General features: G+C 58.2%; 1 protein-coding gene across 3 annotated transcripts in view; it reads left to right on the forward strand.

Annotated features, from left to right (window-relative positions):
- Positions 1-20815, forward strand: part of KCNQ1 (potassium voltage-gated channel subfamily Q member 1) — a 181664-nt gene extending 160849 nt beyond the window's left edge. For all 3 annotated transcript variants that reach the window (XM_075545203.1, XM_075545204.1, XM_075545205.1), the window contains one exon: positions 20621-20815. In XM_075545203.1, coding sequence (XP_075401318.1) covers positions 20621-20815 — 195 coding nt within the window. The remainder of the gene's footprint in view (positions 1-20620) is intronic.
- Positions 20816-22807: the final 1992 nt, after the last annotated feature.

The following is a 22807-nucleotide window of genomic DNA, read 5'->3' on the forward strand; positions in this document are numbered from 1 at the left end:
CTATTTTTAGTTGGTGGCAGACGGTCACTCCGTGGGCCAGTGGCCGTGTCATCAGCGCCTTCAATCTTCTTGGCACAGAAAGCAGCTGCTCACTGCTGTGGACAGAGTGGAACACGCGGGCCTGAGGAGCGGGGCGGGGCGGGGGGAGCAAACAGATGTGGAGAAAGTGAGACATGAATAGATGGGTGGATGGGTGGCTGCAGATGTGGATGGAAGGTGGGTGGATGGATGGATGGATGGATGGATAGGTAAGTAAGAGAAGAGATGAATGAATACTGGCTTGTGATGATGGTGGGTGAGTGGATGGTGGGACGGCTCGGGGCAGACAGGGAGAGAAGACGGGTGGATAGAAGGGGAGGTAGAGGTAAGTGAGGAGCTGGATGGATGGGTGATGGATAGTGATAGGTGAGTGGGTAAATAAGGGATGGATAGATGTGTGGAGTTATAGACAGATTGGTAGCTGCATGAGCAGGTGGAGAGAAGGACGCATGTATTGGGAAGTGGCATTGTGAATGAATGGCTGGATAGGTGAGTGGTGGGATAGATGGGGTGGGGTGGGAGATAGATGGATAGATAGTTGGAGCTAGGATTGGATGAGTAGAGATAGAGTTGAATGGATGGATAGGGGGTGGGTTTGTGGATGGATGGTATCTTCATTGTCTAGTGTTGCTTTATCAGAGATACCAGTAGCAAGTAGGTGTTTGGGAAGCCAGAGTCTGAATCCAGAGCCCCAACTCTGGGAATATACCTCTCTCTCTCTCTCTCTCTCTCTCTCTCGCTCGCTCGCTCGCTTTCTCTCTCAGCTCAGGGGGAAGGTCCTTGTCTCTTCGGTTTCTGCTTGGAGCTCTCCATGGATCTTGGCATCTACCTTCCCCAATATCTGCTTACTTCTTTAAAGAGGTTGTCTTGAGAGGCACCCACACTAACCCTGTCTCATTAGCATAACAAAAACAACCTTCTGATGGGATTGTAACCACCGCCATAGTGGTTAAGACATGTAAGACATACGTGTACGGTGGCCTAATGCGATCTGTGACAGAGCATAGCGGGCTAGAGATGGGGTAGATGGGTAGGTGGATGGACGGTTAAGTGGATGTATGTATGCATGGATTGATAGATGGATAAATGGATGGATGGATGGACGGAGAGACAGACAGATGGATGGATGATGGATAGATGGTTAAGTGGATGGATACATAGTTGGATAGAAGGATGGATGAATGCTTGGATGGATGGATGGATGGATGGATGGATGGATGGATGGATGGATGGATAAATGGATGAATGAATGGATAGGTGGATGGATGAATTAATGGATAGGTGGGTGGGTGGGTGGATGGATGGATGGATGGTTAAGTGGATGGATGCATAGTTGGATAGATGGATGAATGAATGCATGGATGGATGGATGGATGGATGGATGGATGGATGGATGGATAAGATGGCAGGAAGGAGTCTCAGATGAGCAGATAAAGGACAAGATCTCCTCCATTAGGAGCGTGTGGAACTCAGTCCTTCCTCTCTACCAGTAGCCAGCCCTTTGCTTCATTGACCTCTGGCTACTGGACAGACTCCCCTACCATGTTGTCAGGCCTAGGTCTGAGTCACTTCCCTTTCAGATTCTCCCTGCTGTTGAGAAGGTCTCCCAGTCACCTGACCCCTGTGCTCTCATTCAGCCTGGACTCCCTGCCCCCTGGGGTTCGCCTAGGACTTGGTGAGCACCTGTTTGCAGGGAGCCTGCTCTCTCTTCCTCAGCCCTCCTAAGCTCAGCCTCCAGAGTCATGGGAGATGTGGGCATGTCTTCATGGCAGCCCTTCTCTTGGGTCCACAGCCAGAGGGCACTGTGCTGGAGCTTCTGTGCCCTTGGTCCCTACAGAATCACCGTGGGCCCTGCTCCTTTTGCCCCAGTGCCAGGGGTGCACAGGAGGGGGACAAACCTGCAGTGGCTTGTAGAGTAGAGCTCAGATCATTGGCTCCCAGGGGTCCTAGCACAAGGCCACTTGAGAGCCTTGGATGCCCATCATACCACCTGGACCCACACCTTTTCTCTGGCCTCCTGTGGCTCCCTGATGCCCACAGCACTGTGACAATTCTGTGACCATCCTTCTGTGACTCCCCTGGGGCCATCTCTCTCACCATGTCTGGGTTCTAAGAAGCTGTGCGGCCAGCCCCTGGGAGACCATGTCTCTGTGGCTCCACATGGCTGGAGTCAGCCCTCAGCCTACCAAGTGGGCACACCTGTTGATGGAAGTCAGGCTGGGGCGCTGAGGGGCCCCAGAGGCAGAGGGCAAAGCTGCCCCCGGCTAGTCCCGCCCTCTGAGCTCCCGGCTGCCTGTCCAGGGGTCCCCGGCTGCCTCCAGCAGCTGCCCGCACTACAGAATCCAATACCGCTGAGTCATCGCACACCTGTTGGGGCCTGGGGCTGGGGGCCGCAGTTTGAGCCAAGGGACAAGCTTCCTGGCATTAGGCCTTGTCGCTGGAGAGCCCGGATGCACCCCCTGTGAGAAAGCTGGACAGCTGGGACCCGGGACCTGCAGAGGGGGTGGGGGATCACGCACCCAGGAAAACTCAGGGCACCAGCTCTGAAGGTCTTGACTCCCCCACCCACCTGGCCCATGCACCCCAACCCCCACTGCTACCCTACCAAGAGCCTGATCTGTTTGTCTCAGGCTAGGGACAGCATCAACTGTAGTTAAAGGGTTAATGGTCAAAGGGCAGCCACGTGGGCAAATCAAGCCCCACCAAGGACGAATGGACAGATAGAACACACTCGCAGAGCGTAACCCTCAGGTCCCCAAGAAGTAGCAGGCCAGATGCCTGTCCGGCCACTAGACTCAAGAGTACAGTCACACTCAGTGTTGGGGATACTGCGGGCAGGTGGGAACCCCACAGGAAGTGGGGATGTCTTTGTGGCTAGAGAGGCTCCAGCACCATCTGCGTGGTAGGCTCTGGGGTCATAGGGACACCGTGTATTAAAGCCACATCCTAGCTGTGGTGACGAGCTGGGTGCTGTCAGGAGGGGACACCAGCCACTTGCCCTGCTTAAGCCTACAGAGTCATTTGGGTGGGGGTGGGGGGTGACCCTGATGTTTCACAACACGAGGAGAGAGCATGCCCACCTCTGGGCTGCGCCGCCTTCTCAGGGTGTTACTCAACCCTACAACCTGCCCCCACCCAGTCCTCAGCTCAGTGGAAGCCCCTGCCCCCCAACCCCTGAACCTTAGCTCAGTGACCTAGTATGAGCCCTGCCCCCCCAACTGTGCACACAGATGAGGGGCTCTTGGTGAGCCTATCCCACTAGTATCCAGAGGCCCCCCCAGGAGGGGCCCAGCAGGGGTGGGCACTACCCTGATGATAGCTGCCATCCTGCGGTACCAGCAAGCCCGGCTGTGTACCTGGCCACCTTGTGCCAGGCCCTGAGACCACAAGAAGACACCCCTTGGCCAGCCCCCTACCTGGCCCACCGCCCCATCCTGTTGCCAGCCTCTCGCACGCACCCTCCCAAGGGTTAATGGCCCAAGCCCCCCACCTCCAGCCCGCGCGCCCCACGAGCAGTTTCTGAGCGGCCTGGCTGCCGGCATTTTTGTGGTTGAGTCAGATGGTTTTAACTACGCTGCACGCACAGAGCCCAGGCTGCTCGCTCCGTGGCCCCAGCCAGCCTTCGCACGTAACTGCCTTGAGCCCCACCACAGCCCAGTGAGCCCAGTGCCCTGCCCAGGGCCCCAAGGGAGCTAATCCAGGCTAGAACTGCCACTCTGGCACTGGCCTGCAAAGCCCCCCCACCCCGCCCCGGCCCAGATCCCTGTTCTAGCAACCCCACCCGCCCACCTCACCGTGCTGTGCATGCCCTGAGTCCCTGCAAGCCCCCAACCAGGCTCACTCTGCAGGCTCAGCCAGGGGTCCTAGGCCAGCAGGTGCTAACTCAGGGCTCCCGCAGTTCCACACAGTATTGGGGACCTGCCTGCTGGGGGCCCACTCTGTGTCCCCAGCCCCACTACGGTTGAGTTAGTTCTGACCCTCTGGGGACAGCAGGATGGCTTCCTAGGGCCGCCACAACTGGACTTTGTGACAAGGGAGGGGGCAGGGAGTAGAGTGGGGAGAGGGGGCGGGAGCAGACAGCCTCAGTTTTCTTCCCCAAGCCACTGGTGGGTTTGAACCGCTGACCTCACAATTAACAAGTCCAGCACGTCACCCACCATGTCGCCGACCTGCAATGTATACAAAAGCTCAGTGTCTACGAAGCCCCCCGCCCCATGTTGCCTCCTGGAATGTGCCCCCACCTCCCCGCAACCTCCAGTTGTCTTCAAAGGGCAGCTGCTAAGCCCCCAGCCCAGTCTGAGGGCCCAGTCCCTCCCTGACCAGGCCAGGCCTTCTCCCAGCTGCTGGAAGGAATCATCCCACCCTTCCTAACAGGTGTCCCCACAACTGCAAGGGGACAGCCTTGGCTCTGCTGCTCCCCCTGCCCCAGGCCCCTCAGGGCCCTGTGAGTGGAAAATGGATAGAGAGTGATTGCTTGGCACTGGTGGAGACAGTTGGCATGAGGGGCCAGGCTCAGCCGCCAGCCCGGCCTGGAGCCTGCTTTTTGCCCATTGGAAAGACCACCACATTCTCCAGGGCGGGGGCTCTACCCTGCCAGATGTGAGATCCTGCCCACCTGGTCTTGGACAAGCAGCGGGAGTGCCAGGCTGCAGATGCCAGGCTGTGGGCGCTGGCCTGTGGGTGCCCTGGTGAGCTGCTGAGAACCAGCATCGAGACAGACAATAGCAGAGGGCACAAGCTCTGAGCAAGATGGGGTCACCACTGAGGTCCAGGAGGCACCACAGGGCCTGTCACGGGGCTGCAGGGACAGGGAGGCAGACGGTGTCTCCTGGAAGGAATGGCTGGGAGGAGTCACCTTGCAGAGGCCAGGCAGAGGGGTCCGAGGGGTCCGTGTGTGCCGAAGACAGGCTTCTGTCCTGATGGTCCCTCGTAGGGGGGACTACCATCTAATTCGGCCCCACCCAGTTCTGAGCACCTGTGGCAGAGGTGTGAGACCAGGCACAGCAGCCTGACATGAGAGGAGTCGGGCAAGCTGCCCCGCAGGATGAAGAGATATGACAGGTCTCCAGGGATGCTTGGGGCTGGAGAAAGGACTGGGTGGGCTTCCCGAGTAGGGTGCAAGGGACAGGAGGAGCGGGGTGATGTGGGCCCAAGGATAGTCTCTTGTTTCCATACAGTCCTTAATCCCCCGTTCGAAGCGGTGGGGAGGGTGTGAAGGGGGGTATAGTGGGGACCTCGGAGCTCACCAAGTCCACCCGATGCCCAGGAGTGTCGTTAACTCAAACACATGCGCCTCCACAGCTGAAGTGTCCAGCTGCCACGAACCTCAAGTGGCTGGAGAGAAGTCACACCCCATCTTCCCCACCCCCTCCCGGGTCCTTCCGCCTTCTCCATCCCCGAGTCTCTCCCACCTGGGCAAGATACGTGAGTGCGTCCGAAATGAATCCTGCCGGTCTGCAGGGCCACTGAGGATCAACAGTGGGGTTTGGGGTTTGATTGTGTGGAGTTAGGGTGAGCATGAAACCCATCCTGCAAAGGTCATGGAAGGCTATGGGTAGGGCCCTGGGGGAAGGCAGAAACCTAAGGTAGAGGCAGGAGAGTGGCTTAGGGCTGGACAGAGAGGGGACTCCATAGACACATATAGACGCATCAGAAGTCCACCTGAAAACTTTCCTGGAACAGAGGGAAGACTACAGGCACATGGAACTGGAGCACGGCCCAGTCAGCTTCCTGGCATTGAACCATCTCTGTGCTCTTGGGACACACTACACAGCCTCAACTCTCCTGGGGCCCATGCTAGTCTGTGGTCCAGGGTGTCGGCATCTGTCCTCTCCGCCGGCTCAGACCCAGAATCAAGATGTCTTGTGTTTTCTTGCCCAGGTTGGGTTCACTACTATCTTAGAAGACGAGTGAGGCAGCCTTCCATCTTTTTTTTAAAACAATTTATTAGGGGCTCATACAACTCTTATCACTGTCCATACATATACATACATCAATTGTATAAAGCACATCCATACATTCCTTGCCCTAATCATTTTTTTCTCCTCTTTTCTTTTTTTACATTTTATTAGGGACTCATACAACTCTTATCACAATCCATACATATACATACATCAATTGTATAAAGCACATCCATACATTCCCTACCCCAATCATTCTCAAAGCATTTGCTCTCCACTTAAGCCCTTTGCATCAGGTCCTCTTTTTTTTTTCCCTCCCTCCCACTTCCCCCTCCGTCATGTGCCCTTGGTAATTTATACATCGTTATTTTGTCATATCTTGCCCTATCCGGAGTCTCCCTTCCCCCCCTTCTCTGCCGTCCCTCTCCCAGGGAGGAGGTCACATGTGGATCCTTGTAATCAGTTCCCCCTTTCCAACCCACTCGCCTTCCACTCTCCCAGCATCGCTCCTCACACCCTTGGTCCTGAAGGTATCATCCACCCTGGATTCCCTGTGCCTCCAGCCCTCATATGTACCAGTGTACAACCTCTGCCCTATCCAGCCCTGCAAGGTAGAATTCGGATCTTTGTCTATGGTCTGTGTCATGTGGCAAGGGGGGGGGGGTACCTGCCACTTAGAAATATCGTGAACATCACCCATAAAACTGGGCTTGGAAAGGTTTGTAAGGGTGGCAGGGGTGGTGGGAGTGGTTGTTAGGATCTCTCGTTCATTCCAACTCAAAGTGACCCTGTGTACAGGTGCCCTCCTCACAAGTGTTGGGATGGCTGAGCCACTGCCTTTGCTGCTGCCGACCCATCCCGTCATCTGACAGAGAGATACCCGCCTCCTCTACTTCACCAAGCATGATGTTCTCCTCTCCAGGACCTGGCTTCTCCCGAAAATGTGCCCAAAGTACCTGCGACAAAGTCTTCCACCCTCACTTCTGGGGAGCGTTCAGGCTGTACTTCTTCCAGAAACTTCTTCTGGAAGTCCACAGTATTTTGGATACTCTTTACCAACACTGTAGCTCAAGTGCTCCAGCGCGTCAACCATCACTTAGAGGAGGGCCGGGGGCTACAGTGCCCATTCCTCCATTGGTATGGTTGATGTTTATTAAGGTTTTCTTCTTAATAACTCACTTTTGGTCACTCCCCCTGCCCTCCTTGAAAAGTGCCCATCATGCTGTGCTTTCAATGTCATTGACGCGGAAAACCCATCATAGCCACTTCTGATCAGGAAGACCCCGCCGTCGCTGTAGCCATTTCTCCCCGGCTCCATTCGTAACTATTGGCCTCTTCATTTGTTTGGAGGATTTCGTCGGATCAACAAACACCCCCATATTTTTCAATTAGCCGACCTGGTCCTCCGAAGCTTCCCCAGCCCTTCGTGGCCTCCTTCATCAAGTCCCTTTTGCTTCATTTTGATCCACATCTCTTTGGTGGCCCGTCCAGCTTCTCGAGTTGGAAGCTTACCACATCTACTCCCTCTTGTTCAGATGCCTGAAAACTCCTCTCGGTGTTCCTCAGTGTCCCTCCCGCCCGCCCACCCCCAAGTGTCAATAATGGGTGATGCTCTCAGTGGAGGCTGTTCGAGAGATCCGATCCCCACTCTGTTTTCTCCACCAGCTAAGAATCTTTGGGAGGGTTTGTTTTAACTTCTGGGTTGCGTGCAATGGGCGGCCAGTTTCCCATCTTGTTTCTAGGCATTGTCGCTTGTCATTTTGTGCCCTCTTCAAACCCAGTACTAGTGTGCTTGTGGCGCCACGCGTGAGGCTGCTGTGGGCGTGGGGAGCCTGGCAGCTCAGGTGGGCTCACCTTCTGGCGCTCCGTCACACAGAGGGCTGCCATTGTGGTTCATAGGGCTTTTGTGGGCTTGGTGCCTGGAATCGGGTCCTAGGGCCTCTCTTCCCAGCCTGGCTGGGTCTCCGCTGAAGCCTGCCCATGTGGGTGACCCTGCTGGGATCTCATCTGTGGGTGGTGATATGGCAAAAGGCCAGAATCGCAGGGCACCTGGGCCTGGGGGCCAGGGACGGTAAGGAGGCTGGAAGGTAAAGAGGCTGAGGGGCCACAGCCTTGATGAGGACCTGGAGCCACAATGCTGAGCTTCCAGAATGGCCCCTCCCCGGCAGAAGGGCAGCCGGCACATGACGCGGAGCTGCGTCCACGAACTGCGACTACTCAGGCCTGGGATGGCGAAGGCGTGAGAGGTGTGGATGTGAAGGGCTTCGTGAGCACTGGGTGTGCCTGCTGAGGATGGCAAGAAGGTTCTAGAAACCGGAAGTGAGGCTTCCAGTGGGGGTGGGGAGATTCCATGGTCTGTTCATTGCGTTTCCTCATGGACGTTTTGAAGCCCCTTGTCCCTCACGGGACAGTTGTGTGGCACCAGGAACTCAGTTATTGACAGGAGAGGGGACGACGGCCCGCAGTCACCTGTCAGGCCCAGGACTGGCCTCAGCCTCAAGGCACAACTGTAGCCAAGCAATAGGCATGTATATCAGGTGGTCGGCCACGCCAGGGAGTTGGTGCCCCTTAGAAGAGCCAAGACTTGAATGTCCACTGGACAGCGTTTGCCCTGCGAGACAGAGAGGAAGGACTGGGGAGGGGCAAGGAAGAGGGGGAGCAGGAGACTCGGGGGGACTGAGGGAGGAGGGCTGTGCCATTGGGAGGACCGCAGTCGATGTCTACGATCAAAATGGTTTTGAATCGCCGAGTGGAAAACCAATTTGTCTGTAAACTTTGACCCAGATCGCAATGATTGAAGTAATAAAAAATAAAAAGCCTTGCTTGGTGCCGTGGCAAGAGCAAGGGCAGGGATGGGGGCTGCACTGCATCTAGAATGCTTACAGCGTCCCCCCAAGGGGCATCCTGAGAGAGGAACACAGAATGAGGTGTGGCAGCCAGCTGGGCAAAGGAGAGAGACGGAGGGAGTCTTCCAGATGGGGGAGGAAACACAGGCCCCGAAGCAGGAAGGGCATGCCCACTGTGGGGCTGAGAGGAGGGGTGAGGGGGGTGGAGCCCTCCACAGGGGCCGGGCAGAGGAGGTGTCAAAGCGAGGACTCTGCTGCAAGGGGAGCCCCAGGGCTGTGGGGCAACTGGGTGCCCGGAGTGAAGCTCGGTCCATCAGGCCAGAACACAGTGTTAGGAAAACAGAAACGACAAGAGAAGCAGAACGCGTTCTTGGAAATGTAAAATACGCTGCTGGATTTTTCTTTTATTCTGTTATTTTTTTTTAAAGAGGAGAGAGAAGAGAGAGTTTTCAGTAAAAGAGGTGGGGGGGTGGTGCGGGAGAACATCTCCCAGAAAGTAGAATAAAGACAGAGATGGAAAATAAGAGAGAACAGCCAAGAAACACGGAGACTTCATCCAAGGAGCTCCAACATCCAACTAACATGCGTTCCAGAAAGGGGATGAGATGCAGCTGCAGAAAGGAGACATTGATGAAACGGAAGGAAGGAAGGGCCCTCCTGAGAGCCCAAAACAGAAACAGGGGGCTCAAGAGCAGCCACCAGGTCATGGCCGGGAGAGAGAGAACCCTAGAATCATGTAAGCCCCTAAATGACCTGCCAGACCAAGGAATCCTAGATAAGATGTCTAGAGCTGCTCCATAGAGTTCTATACCCAGACCAAATATCCACCCCTGGGCAAGGCTCTGAACAGGAATCTTGTACCCATCCCACTTTCTTGCACTGAGGTAAGGCTCTGAGCAGGAGCAGGGGCAGGATATTGCAAGAGAGCTCTCCCAGCAGGGAATTGGTGATGGTGCTCAGGATGCCCTGGTCTGGCAGATTGACCAAAGAGCAGGGTGAACCCTAAGGAGGCGGCAGCGGTGGCATGAGGAGACAGAGCTGAGAACCAGATAGCAGGGCTATGCAGGAAGGTGACGGATGCCTGGGGGAACCCGGGGGTCTGCAAGGAACCTCAGGCCTGGGAGTGGGGTTGATGATGGATTCTGTCAAAATCCCGGGAGAGCTTGGTCCAGGAATTAGAGGGGCCGTGGGTGGACACTGTGGTGAGAGGGCTCACGCTCCAGAGACAGAAGTCAGCAAAAGACGCCTCAAACAGTGAATCAAGACTCCATAAGGCAACGCTGTCATTTAAGGCTGATGAGGTGATGGCCAAAAGGAAACCTTGGAAGGGGCTAGGGTGGGTGTTGACCAGTGTTGTCCTTTGATAGCACACACAAGTCCAGCAGGATGCACGTACAGTAAGTCATGCACACACCGCACCATGCCCACAGGAAGACACACACACAGCACCTTGCACACAGGAAGACCTGCACACACAGGCACAAATGGGTGTGTACACACACATACACACAGCAGGATGTGCACACAGTACAATGTACACACAGGAAGATACACACACATGCACACACAGCAGATACACACATGGGAAAACATGCACACATGCACACACGCACACAGCGCACGCAAGAAGATATGCACACACAGGCACATACACTCAAGTATGATGCACATGCAGGTGTGCAGAGACACACACATAATGAGCTCTTCAGAGAGATCTACTCGGGCTGCAACCTGAAGACCACTGGGGTGCAGGTGGATGGTGAGGTCCCTCTGAATGGAGGTCCAGGAAGGATGGATGGAGGTCCAGGATAGACGGATGGAGGTCCAGGATAGACGGATGGAGACTAGGCCCAAGGTGGGTGGCCAGGTTAAAAACGTGACAGAGACCCTTGGGTGGTGAGGAGGAGGGCCACAGGGAAAGACCGGACAGGCTCTGTCTGGTGTCAGGGTGTCCCTGGAGAGGGGCCCTCGGGGCATGGGGGGAGGGCGAGTCAGCTCAGGGCCATCAGAGTGCAGGTGGTGAAGGGAGGGCAAGGTAGGTGAGCGCCTGGCGAGGTCTTGGGAGAGGAGAGGGCAAGGGCCATGCCCAGAGTGGGTAGCTCAGTGTCTAAGCCCTGGAGAGATGGCTGGAAGAGAGTGGCTGTATCACAGGGGGCAAGCTTCTGTGTGTTGACCACCTAGGCCCAGAGTCCCCCGGCCCGCCCCCCGACCCCACACAGGGCTGAGTGCTCAGCGAATCCCTGGGGCCTGAGTGACCGGAGCAGTGTGTGTTGGCGAGAGGGCAGTGTCCTGGCCATGGGATTGGTCTGCATGGGAATGGGTCCCCCAAGGTCGGATGATCCCCAGAGGTCCATTGAACCCCCAGGTCCTGTACACCCTGGTGCCAGAGAGAGTCACAGAGAGCAGGTTCGAAGGAGTGGGTACGGTTCCCTGGCCCAGGCACAAGGAGTCTATGTCCCTCTCTCAGTCCATGGGTCTCTCGACCTCAGGAAGTGCTTCTATGGAGCGGGGCACAGCCAAGACACTCCACTCCCCCAGGCCCTGTCTCGGGCCACCCCCTGGTTCAGGAGCCACGAGCTGGCCGACCAGTCTGTCTTCTGGGAGTGGGCATCTGCAGGTGGGCTCCAGCCCTGGCTCTCAGGCATCAGCCTCCAGGGCCCCACCTCTGTCCTGGGCTCCATACAACTTCATTTGTCACAAACATATCTTGAATGTCCGGGTAGAGAGGGGGACTGCGGACATGGTGGATTGGGCCTGGGGGCCTGCCCCAGAGCGCTTCGTGTCCAGCAGGGGTGGGGGTGGGGGTGGCCATGGAACACCCTCTCCACATGAGTGTGTGCACCCGTGAGCATGCGCGCCACACAAACAGTCATTCGTTCTCCAGTACGAATGAGTTTCTCGGGAATCGGGCCGGTGGTTCGATGGCGCAGCCCCATATACAGGCTTGGGGTCAGGGCAGACTGTTAGGGGTGCCGACTCCTCAAAGGTGCCGTGAAGCCTCCCCCAAGTTCCCAGGCTGCCTCCTTTCTGGGGCAGCCAGGAGCCCCCCTTAGCCTCCCCAGCCCGCCGAGGCGTCCTGGAAGTAATTTTCTTGTCTGTGGAGATGACGTGTAACCGCTTATGAGTTATAAGTCTCCTGAGTGAGCAGCTGGTTACCTAACCAGCCCGTTCATGCCAATGTCTTGAGTAATGATTGGGGGGTAGGGGGCCTCTCAAGGGAGGGGGGCTTTAAGACTGCACTTCATGTCAGCTGTGACTTGGAAAGAAAAGAGGGTCCAGCCTCTGACAAATGAAGAAATTTAGATCAGGGGCGATGGGGGACAGAGGGGAGCTGCTAAGGATCTTAACTCTTTGAGCACTGTCACCAGGGCTGCCGGGAGCAGGGAGCCTGGCAGGGGCCGTGGAAACGGCTATGCGGAGACATCAGCCTTGGGGTGTGGCAGGGGAGTGTGGGGCTTCACCCAGCAGGTCCCCTGCGTGGAAGACATCCTCCCAATGTTGGAGCTGGACAGGGGGCCAGAGAGAGACAGGGGGTGGGGTCACAGGGACCCCCAGGAAGCCTTGACTCAGCACCCCTCTGCCCTACCTGTACCCCCAGATCTGTGAATTAGGAACTCAAGCCCCTACAACATGAGGCCCCCCTCCTCAGTAGGGAGCCCTAGGAAGGGAGGGAGGCAGCGGGTGCAGGTTGTGTCTGCTGGGCAGGCAGGGAGGCATCCTGAGCAGATTGGAGTGAAGATGGCACCTGAGCCCACGTCCAGTAGAAGGGGAAAAGCTAGTGGGCCAGCATGGCACCCCTGGCTCTGCCCCACCTGGGGCCGATTTCCTGACACTCGTGTGCTTACTCACCCAAGTCACTCCAAGTCACTCGGCAGATCGTCAGGAGGTGCTTGCCAGGTGTGTTTTGGTGTGTTTGGAGGAGAGCATGGAGCCCCTGGGGCAGGGGTCCTGAGGGTCAGAGCAGAATCCAGAGCCAGGAGGTGCTGGGGGTCTTCCCATTTGGTTAGAAGCGTTGGTGGGGAGGGGTCAGAGAGCTCTCAGCTCAGAAGTGGGGAGATCAGCTTTACATATTTCTGAGCTGCATGTGGAATGGGGGGAAGAAGGGGGGCAGGGAGGGGGCAGGGAGTGGTCATAGGAGTAAGAGGTGGCGAGAGGGGATGCGGGTTCTACTATTGCTGTGACTGTGACAATAGGTGGATGGACGACGGATGGACAGATGCTAATAAATGGTAGGCAGGTAAGTTGATGATAGCTAGATAGGAAGATGGGTGGATGGATGATAGATGATTTCTATAGATAGATAGATAGATAGAGAGAGAGAGAGAGAGAGAGAGATAGAGAGATAGTTGACACACATTTGGAAGCTGGAAATCAGAAGTCCAGTAGACTGACCGGGAGAATAGACATAGAAAGAGAGCAGTCCCCATGAATCCCCTTCCTCTTCCCCCTTTGACTCCTGGGATGCCCCCCAAACAGGGTACACAGTCATCATCACCTCAGAATACCCATGATCGAGTGCACATGCCACCTCTCCAGAGAAATAAATGGGCCACACACCCGGGGGAGGGGGAGAGTCGCAGCGGCTGGCATCGGACTTCTCGGCTTCAAGGCCGGAAGCTGGTCCCCAGTGGAGAATGCCTTCGACTTCTGAAGGAAGAAATTATTTCCCCTGTGGGGTCCCATCCTCAAACACTGAGGTATGAGCGGAGAGCCGAGGCATTTTCAGACATGCCCAGTCAAAATGGTACCTTTTGCATACCTTTGCTCAGCAAGTTACTTGAGGGTGCGCTCCGGCTAAATAAGGGGAGAACCAAGAAAGAAACAGAATCTCAGAACCAGCAGAAGCCCACGAAGCACCATAAAAGGGGACCGCACACGGAACCCCCCCACCTCTAGATGGGGAAGGGGAGTCGTAAGAGCATAGCTGTGCAGAGGTGCAGAGTGCAGCTGAGGCCTGCTTGGGCTGCAGGGGAACTTCCGGGCAAATAATGGCGGAGCTGATAGATTGTCTGAACTTCTCAACGGGCTGGATTAGAAGTTTTAGGAATCTGGCAGAGCTAGCAGGAGCAAATCAGTGACTGATAAATTGCAAACCGAGGGAAAAGCAGAGGCGACTCTAAATTCCTGGGAAAAAAACGAAAGGTTGTCATCCTGAAAGCCCCCCTGGGACTCTGCGGCAAAGGAGGACATTTGGGTGGCGGCAATGCGATGGTTTCACAATGTTTACGCAAGACGCAAACAGTAAATATTTATTAACTAAGACTTGTGATAAAACTGTCAGGAACAGAGGGGTGGGGCTGAGAGCGCTAAGCCCTCGCTCCTCACTGGATAATGGCTGGAGTTTCGAAAGCAGGAAGATCACACAAGCATGTGGTTTAGAAATCCCGAGATAGAGCCTGCAGGCCTGAGAGATTGCCTCTGGGACAGGATTCGGGCTGGGGTGGGGGCATCGCACCCAGGAAAGGTTGTCCGATGAGGGTTTTGTTTGTTTTTTGCAATGGGATGAATGTTATAGAAAGGAGGAAAAGGTAAGAAAGAAAGAAAGAAAGAAAGAAAGAAAGAAAGAAAGAAAGAAAGAAAGAAAGAAAGAAAGAAAGAAAGGAAGGAAGGAAGAAAGGAAGGGCGTGATGATGCAGGAGATGACCTGATTGAGGGTGTGTGTTTGTGTGTGTGTGTGTGTGTGTGTGTGTGTGTGTGTGTGTTCAGAAGAATGGGGGTACCCAGTGGGGAGATCAGGGCATGTGATCAGGTGTGCTGCAGCAGGATTGGGGGAAGGCATGGGAGCAGAGGACACACACATGGCCACCCCTGCCCACCTTCAACTGGGGTCAGCAGAGAGACCTGTGCCCTCTTCAAAACTGTGGCCCAGACCCCAGGACTGCCACAGGTGCCCGGGAGCAGGAAAGGTGGGCTGGGAGCTGCAGGACGGGGGGCCTGAGTCTCTTGGCAGTTCCCAAGGCCAGCCCAGGCCAGGCAGGCTGAGAGCCAGCCCAGTGCTCCCTCCTGGGTGGGATCCTTGTGCCCTTCCCCTCACTTTCAGGGCCTCACCAGCAGCATCTCAGGCCTCTGGGAGCCCAGAACTCCCCACCAGTGGCTCCCAGTGCCATGCCCACGTAGCCCACACCTGGGTCTCCCGGAAACCTGGTGGCCAGTCCAGCTGACCCAGGATGCTCCAAACCTCCACTGCCCCGTGTGCAAAGGAGTGGAGCCGGGCTTCTTTGGGGGCCGTGATGGTCCCACTGACGCTGGACAAGTTAGGTTTACAGAAGAGTAGGTTCAGGAGCTGCCAACCTGTGCCCCAGACCCACCTCCTGCTTCCTGGGCAGCCTAAGGGCGGTACCCAGCCTTTCTGACCTTCTGTTTCCTCCTTTCTAACATGGGATGGCCCTGACCGGCACACCTCACCCACAGCCACCACCGTCTGCCCTGGGGGATTGGTGTCGGGTTGCTATGACGCCAAACCGGTTTCAGGAGAGCTTCCGGACTAAGAGGGGCTAGCTAGGACGAAAGGCCCGGTCATCTACTTCCAATAGTCAGCCAGTGAGACCCCGCAGATCCCAGCAGTTCTGTTTGTAGCAGGGGAGCCGGGGGTGCCTGCCGGACCATTCAGTTGTGCATGTGGTGGCGGGGACCCACACAAGGCCACCAGGTCGGCCACCAGAACCATGCCCCAGCCGCACAGACACAGGCAACAGGACAGACCCCCAAGTCTAGAGTGGATGCTTGTGTTCCTATCCACCCCACCCTCTGCTGCTCAGTCTCCCCAGGGCCCTCACCGGATGTACAGAGAGCTCCATGCCCCTGCACCGGGACTGTGCTGCTGACAGACACCATCTGAGCTGTGCAGAGCCCAGTGGTCACCCACACACCCTGGGCCCCAGGCCAGGCTGTGGCCCGCCATTAGCTGACAGTCCTGGTATCCCTTCGTTGCCCTGGTCAGGCCCAGGGAGGGGATGGAGGTTGTCCAGTCCACGCCTGCCCACATGGGCAGGGCAGGTGGCATGTGGCCATCCATCACAGGGAACGTGGAGATGGAGAGACCTGTGTCTCGGGATAGGGGGCAGGAATATCCAGTGTGGGGCCTCTCTGGTGTCCTGGGAAAGAGGGACTCTGGGAGCGAGGGAAGCAGGCCTGCCAAACACACCCAGATGGGGCTGGGGCACTGGCCTGGGGCCTCTGCAACTTCCTGTCCCCCTGCCCCCAGCAGGCCAGAGGAACAGAGCCGGGGTGCAGTATGGGCCTTGTCACTCCGACCAGGTGCTGTGCCCAGCCAAGGAGGTGCGCACAAAGGAGTAGGGTGGAGTTGGAGCAGGAGGGGAGCCTGGACTCCTGAGCTAGGTGTGGGGTTTGCAGGTACAGGCAGAAGTGTGAGGGAGAGATGCTGACCGTGCTGGGGGCCTGGTAAGGAGAAAGTGGGGGTGGGGGGGACAGACAAGGACTCCACAGCTACATTTCCCAGCACCGTGGGGCCAGAGTGGACGCTGTGGGGATTCTGGGAAAGGGACTAGGGCTCATCTTGAAGGCCATGCAAGCAGAGGCTGGAGGCTAAGGGGGCACAAACAAAGGGGACTCTGGGGAGCAGAGTCTGGCTCAGAGACCTGGGGTGGGGCATGCTCAGGGTCCAAGAAGGAAAGAATGAATCCCCCACTGAACCTGAGGTGCTGGGTTTGGTGGAAAGGCGGGAAAACAGCCCAGCTCCCTGGGAAGTCTGGTTCAGGCTCCCAGTCCCCACTCCTCCCACCACCGGCGACTGCTAAGAGCTGGGAAAGGAGCTGAACTCAGATTCTAGGCCCCACCGTCCCTGCGGCGTCCAGCCTGCCCATGTAAACAGGAGCACACATCCACACACATGCACCCTGTGTCAACATGCAGGCCATGTGCACATCCACTCCTCACACATCCACATCCACACACATTCGCCTCAACACACATGTACTTATCACATGCATATCGACACACATGCACAGCATGTATGCACATGCCATGTACACACACGCGCGCACACGTGTCTGCACACGAGAGGTGGCGGGCGGCCGTGGGCAGAGGGATGGGCAACAGGAGCTGACTGGCCTAGGGATGCGGTCTGGGATGGGACAACGGGCAGCGTTCCTAGGGACTGTGACTTAGGGATGGAAGAGCCATGGACACACCAGAGAAGGGGGACGACTGACTGCAGGGGAGAGCTCGGTGGGGGTGGGGGTCCTCGGGAGTGGAAACGGCATCCTCTGGAGGCCAGCAGTGGGGGCAGCAGGCAGGGCCCCTGGGAGAGTGGTGACTGAGTGACCGGGAGGAACCGTGGAGTGAGCACCTGGGGGCCTGGGAGCCATGACCGGAGGCACAGAGCTTGACTGAGGAATGAGGGGCCAGGGGCAGATCACAGCACCGAGGAGGGGCAGTCCCATGACCTGAGCCTTGGAGCCTGGGGGAAGGAGGCGGCCATGCGGAGCCATGGGGCGTGCCTACCTGTACGGATGGCCAGGGTCAGCAGGAGGGGACATGTGGGCTGCAAGGGAGTGGGGGAGAGGAAGCTGTGAAGGGGGAGGGGGGAGCTAGGGGGCTTGTTTGGGAGTGAGAAGGGAAGAGGGGGCCTGGGAGGGGAGAGGGGGATGAGGGTGGCTTAGCAGGAGAGGCGCGAGTGGCCGAAAAGTGGGTGCAGGAGCCGGGCAGGGGGAAGGCCCTGCCTACTGACCTCAAGAGTCCCCCATCCCCAGCGCCATAGCCCCCTGCACAGTGCAGGCCTAGCCCCCCAGCCCTCTAACCCTGCACCAGCTGGAGAGAGGCAGGGGGCCTGCCTCTGGGCATTCTCCCCCACCCCACCCCTGGGCTGGTGTCCCCCAGCCTGGCAGCAGTGTCGTGTTTTGTTGATGGAAACCCTTGGATACAGTGTCACAGGCAGAGGCTGAGGCCACAGGGGGCTCTGCCAGGGGGAGGCGGGCAGGTGGGGGTTGTTTACTTAGAACGTGTGTGTCTCCCTGGGAGGCTGGCCAGGTGGGGTCCAGACTTAACAGCCAGCCGGTAAACAGGCAAAGAGGGGGTGAACAGGTGGGACTTACACAGGAAGCCTAGGAGGGGGTGTGGGCACACAGCGGGGGTCCAGGGGGCCGGGAGTTTCCAGGCCATAGCTGACAGCAAGCCCCCTAGGGGTGAGGCTTTGGGGTAGCTCTCCTTTCTGCCCTGGGGCCTCCCCTGGGGAACCTGCACAGAGCACCCAGTGGCATGCAGCACTCATCCCCCAGGGGGGGAGCCCTCTCCCCATACCCTTTCAGGTGGTCCCATCTCTGTTCCCCCAGCTTCCCGGCCCCCTTCCCTCCCACCCCCACTCGCCCCACATGCTGACCGTCATGAAGGTGCTCCCTCCAAGGACCATGAGTCTCTGGGGGTGTTCATGGCGGACCTGTTCTGTCAACTAGCTGAGAGGGTGGCTTCTGGGAAGCGGGTTCGTCACAGGCTGGGGCAGCAGCCGGGGCAAAGCAGGTGGCCTTGGGCATTGCAGGGGGGCTGGGGAAACATGGAGGGAGAAGGAGCGAGGTGACTTGGGGGCGGTGGAGAGTCCCAGGCCAGGCCCAGTGGAGGCTCTGGGGTGCCTTGGCCTCTACAGGGGGTGCCAGGTCCAAGAGGGCAGCAGCTCAGGGTCTCCTCTGCCCAGGACCCAGCAGACCACAATGTCAGTGGGGACAGCAGGGATTACAACCTGATGTCCCAGGCTGGGCATCCCAAACCAGCTCCAGGGGTCTGGCCAAGAGCACCTACAATGCCCTGGGCCCAGGCTGGACAATTCTGCTGGTGTCCTTCAAAGATGCTGTCAGGACTTCACCCGCAGAGCCACATGGGGCCCGGGCTCTGACCACTGGGCACACCACCTCTCCCTCCCTGCTGCCTTTCTACCAACTTGGTTCTCACAGTCCCGTGGACATCGCCATGTAGTAATGGGCTTGGGGAGTCGGGTCCGGCACAGAGACACTTTGGTCCCCTTTGTCCTGTGATCACTATCAAATTGTAAATTATGACCAGTTCTGCAAACCCCCCAGACTGACTGAACCCTGCGGCCCACAGGGACGGCCACTCTGGACCCTGATGAGATAAGCACTGTCCCTGAGCACCTGCCTGGACAGGGGGCAAGGCCACCCCCTCCTCGCCCCCTGTGTACCCTGAGATGGGAGGGGCCCCTTCAAGACAGTCTCACAAGTCCCTGGCCACATTGGAGGAGCCCACAAAGTGACCTGAGTGCCCTCAGTGCTGTGTCTGGGGGCCCTGAGTGGGCGGGGCCCAAGCAAGGCCACACGGTCAGCGTGCAGGACAACTGACCTGGCCAGCTGGCCACCCACGGTGGTCAAAGCAGCGGCCATCAGCCAGGCCTTGCCTGGCTCAGCACTCATGGGTGTGAGGCCTCAGTTTCCCCACATGGGCCCTGAAGGGGTGGGCTGGGTGATTCCTGGGCCTGACAGGGAAGCTGGCCCCTCAGGCCCAAGGTAGACCCTGCTCTATAGCTGACCCTCGGCCACACTGGCCCCCACTCTCCGACATGGCTCTACCTTTGGTCTTCAGTTTAGGGTGTGGAGAGGACAGGAGGTGCCCCTATATCCAAGCGCCTCCTCCTTCCCTGGGGTCTCCAGTCCCACCTCACCCCAAACCAACACTACTTCCTGTCAATTCCTAGGGATGGGGCCCCTGAGACACACCCAAACCCAGTGAAGCCAGCTCCTGCCCTCACCTGCCACCCACCCATCTGCCTCTCCTCCCTCAGGCCTTTCCCCATGGGACCCCCACCACCCCCACCCAGCACAGCCCTCCCTCCACAGGGGTCTCAGGACACTGGCTCCATCCCCTCCTCTGCCCCTGTCTCCTGCTCCACACTCGGCCCCTGGGATCTAACAGGTGGGGGTAGGTGCCCCTGGCCCTGGGCAAAGGGGGTGCTGCACAGAATGGGGGTCAGGGCATCTGGAGTAGGAGCCCTGGTCTCAGGTTGAGGAGAGGCCCCACCTGGCTGTTCTTCCTGAGATAGGGCCTTTCCCCTGCCCAAACTGGACAGGTGGGTCCCAACATCCCCAGTCCCCTCTTTACACTGACTGCTGACCCCACCCCCAGAGCACCTGTGCAGAACACTCCCTCCCAGATCCCTCACATTCCCCCAAAGCGAAAACTTCTAGGACCAGCCCCTGGTGTGAACCCCCTCAGAGGGTTCAGGGGCAGGACAGCTAAGTAGCCCCGTGGGTCCCAGACTCCAGTCACCAGGACCAGGGGGAGGACCAACTAGCCTTCCTTTAGCCAAGGATGGAGAGGGGTCCCCAGCGTCGGCGTTGGGTGGGGGATCCTATCGAGTGTCCACACAGGGCACACAAAGCACCTGGGAGAGGGGCATCCACACACTACCATGAATGCCCACCCATGTTACCCCACAGCTTCACGTTCCACACGCACACGGATTCACAGAGGGGAGGTGCACACTGCACACATGCGCACACATATGTACATTGCAAGAGCGGGGAAGGACACACATATGCACACATTGACACCCAGCGTCTGAGGGGCAGAGGTGCGCACACGTTCACGTACTACACACGTATTTGCACGCAGCACGCTCGAGAGAGGTGAGATACGCTCACACTGCGTACATTGAGACACCGCACCTGGGGGCGGAGGGTACACACGTTCATGCACATACACACATGCACATCATGCACACGTTTGCACGCAACACGCCAGAGAGGGGCAGGTGCGCACGTGCACACGCTCACACACACACACAGAGGTGACTTCAGGCCAGGCCCGAGGGTGCTTACACACATACCTCGGAATGTGCCCAGGCCCTCACCTGCCTTGGTCATGTGTCTGCAGGTGACTCAGCTGGACCAGAGGCTCCTGCTCATCACGGACCTACTCCAGCAGCTGCTTGCCCTGCAGGCTGGAGGCCCCCCTGGAGGAGGTGGTGGCTGCACGGCCCAGCAAGAGCTCCACCTGCCCAGCAACTCGCTCCCCACCTATGAACAGCTGACCGTGCCCCGCAGGGCCACCGCCGACGAGGGGTCCTGATGAGGACCCAGGAGGGCCATCGGGTCCAGAGGGGTGTCGAGGAAGAGCCGGGACACCCCGGTCAGGGTGGTGTCCTAGAAAGTCCAGGAAGACAAGCCCTGGAGAGTCACAGGCCCGGGCTGGGGTGGAGGCTGGCAGGTCCGAGCCTGTTGCCCCAGCCATTGTTCCCGTGCTGGCCAGTGCACAGGGGTGGGGGCCGGGGCTGCTCTCCCCTGGGCTGAGGGCACCTGGCAGGCAGTGGTTGGAATACAGAGCAGTGTGGGCCAGGGCCGACCACCCTGGATGTCTCCAGAAGCTTCACAAGGGACTCAGAGGGGCAGCCTGGGCGTCCTCTTTGGGGGTCCTTGAACCCAGCAGCCAGAGCAGGCAGGGGTCTCACAATGAAATCAGCTGTTCCACTCAGTTCCCAGGACTCTCAGGAGATGTTCACCTGAGCTGGAGACACAGATGTCCGAGCTACCTCCTCCCTGGAGGGCCCGGCCCCACCCCCTCAGAGAGACGGCTCTGAGTCCCATTCCATATGATGAGCACTAGACAGGCACACGGATCCTGAGCCCAGCACAGCTGGGAACCAGGGCTGCCCTGGGCAGGGACCCTCTGGTATCACAGAACTCCGGGTGATCATGTGATTTTACACGGTGTGGTGTTGGTTCATGGGGTGGGATCCCTAATAAATGGGAGAATCACTTGTGTGTGTGCACTTGCAGTTATCGGGGAGCCTGAGCCTCGGCTGCCAGCCCCCACCTATGCCCCCTAGCTGGTACCACTGACCCCAATGTGTCCAGTCACTCCCCTGAACCCAATGCCCCCAAGGGCTGCCCCAAACACTGTATCCTCAACTGTCACACCCAGTCCCACTGTCCCCCAGCTGTAGCCCCAACTGTAGCCCCCCAGTCACCACCCCACCCCCTATTCCCTATGCACACCCCCAGCACACTCACTGTCTTGTCTGTGTCTCTAGTCTCTTGTCACTCAGTTGCTGGATCTCTGCCTGTGTCTCTTGCTGTCCCCATGTTAGTGTGTCTGTGTCTGTCTCCTGCACATCCACGCACCACGCCTCAACCCTCTGGACTCCCTGCTTTCCAAAGTCCCTGCCTCCAACTTCTCAGCCTGGCAGGGGGAAGGAGAGGGGGCTGTGTGAGATTTCCAGGGCCTACACTGAGCCAGCACAGCTGGTACCAGAGGCAGTGGTCAGGGCAGGGGCATGTGTGTTAGGGTGACCTGAGACCACCTGGGATGAGAGCACCCAGCCCCTCACAGAGCCAGTCCCCCCAGGACCTTGGCATCTAGGGCCCATGGGCTCCCCGAGGGCTGCGCCGGGGTAGGGGTCAGTTCCTGAGAAGGCCAGCCCTCGGGTCCATGTTAGTAAATATTTGTGGAAACCCTGGGGAGCCTGGTTGGAAAGTGGGGCTCCCCGCAGGCACCCTGGCCCCACGCCCCAGCCTGCCCTTGGCGGGCACGGCGTCCACACTGGCTTTGTCTGCGTCCAGCCAGCCTCGCTGGGCAGCGGCTCAGGACGGGCACCATTGCCGTGCTCTGGGGTGTGAAATGCAATTTACCTGAAATAAAGCCCAATTATGGAATTAGCTAATGAAGGCCATGCTGGAGGCCCGGCCACGAGGGCCCGGCCGTGGGCCACGGAGACAGATGGCGCCCGCGCTACATTCCTTCACTGGCCGCTAGCTGACTCACAGGGCACAGGACCATCTGGTGTGAGGCTCGTCCTGTGTGCCCACACAATGGCTCAGCAGACCTCTCCAGGGGAAGACCGTCGCCTGGGCAACACAGCATGTGCAGCCCGGCCCCGCCCCCCGGCCCCGCCCCCAACCGGCTCCGCCTGGTCCTTTGTGGGCCTGGCCTGGAGGCTGGACGGCGGCCGCTGGCCATGTCCCTGAGCACTTTATCCCCAGCGCCTGCCTTTGTCTCCAAATTGGGCTCCTTATTGAGGTCCCCAGAGTCCAGTGGGCGCCAGCACATCTGCTCAGGCCTCGA

The sequence above is a fragment of the Tenrec ecaudatus genome, chromosome 4 (assembly GCF_050624435.1).
Source record: "Tenrec ecaudatus isolate mTenEca1 chromosome 4, mTenEca1.hap1, whole genome shotgun sequence".
Classification (NCBI taxonomy): Eukaryota; Metazoa; Chordata; class Mammalia; order Afrosoricida; family Tenrecidae; genus Tenrec; species Tenrec ecaudatus.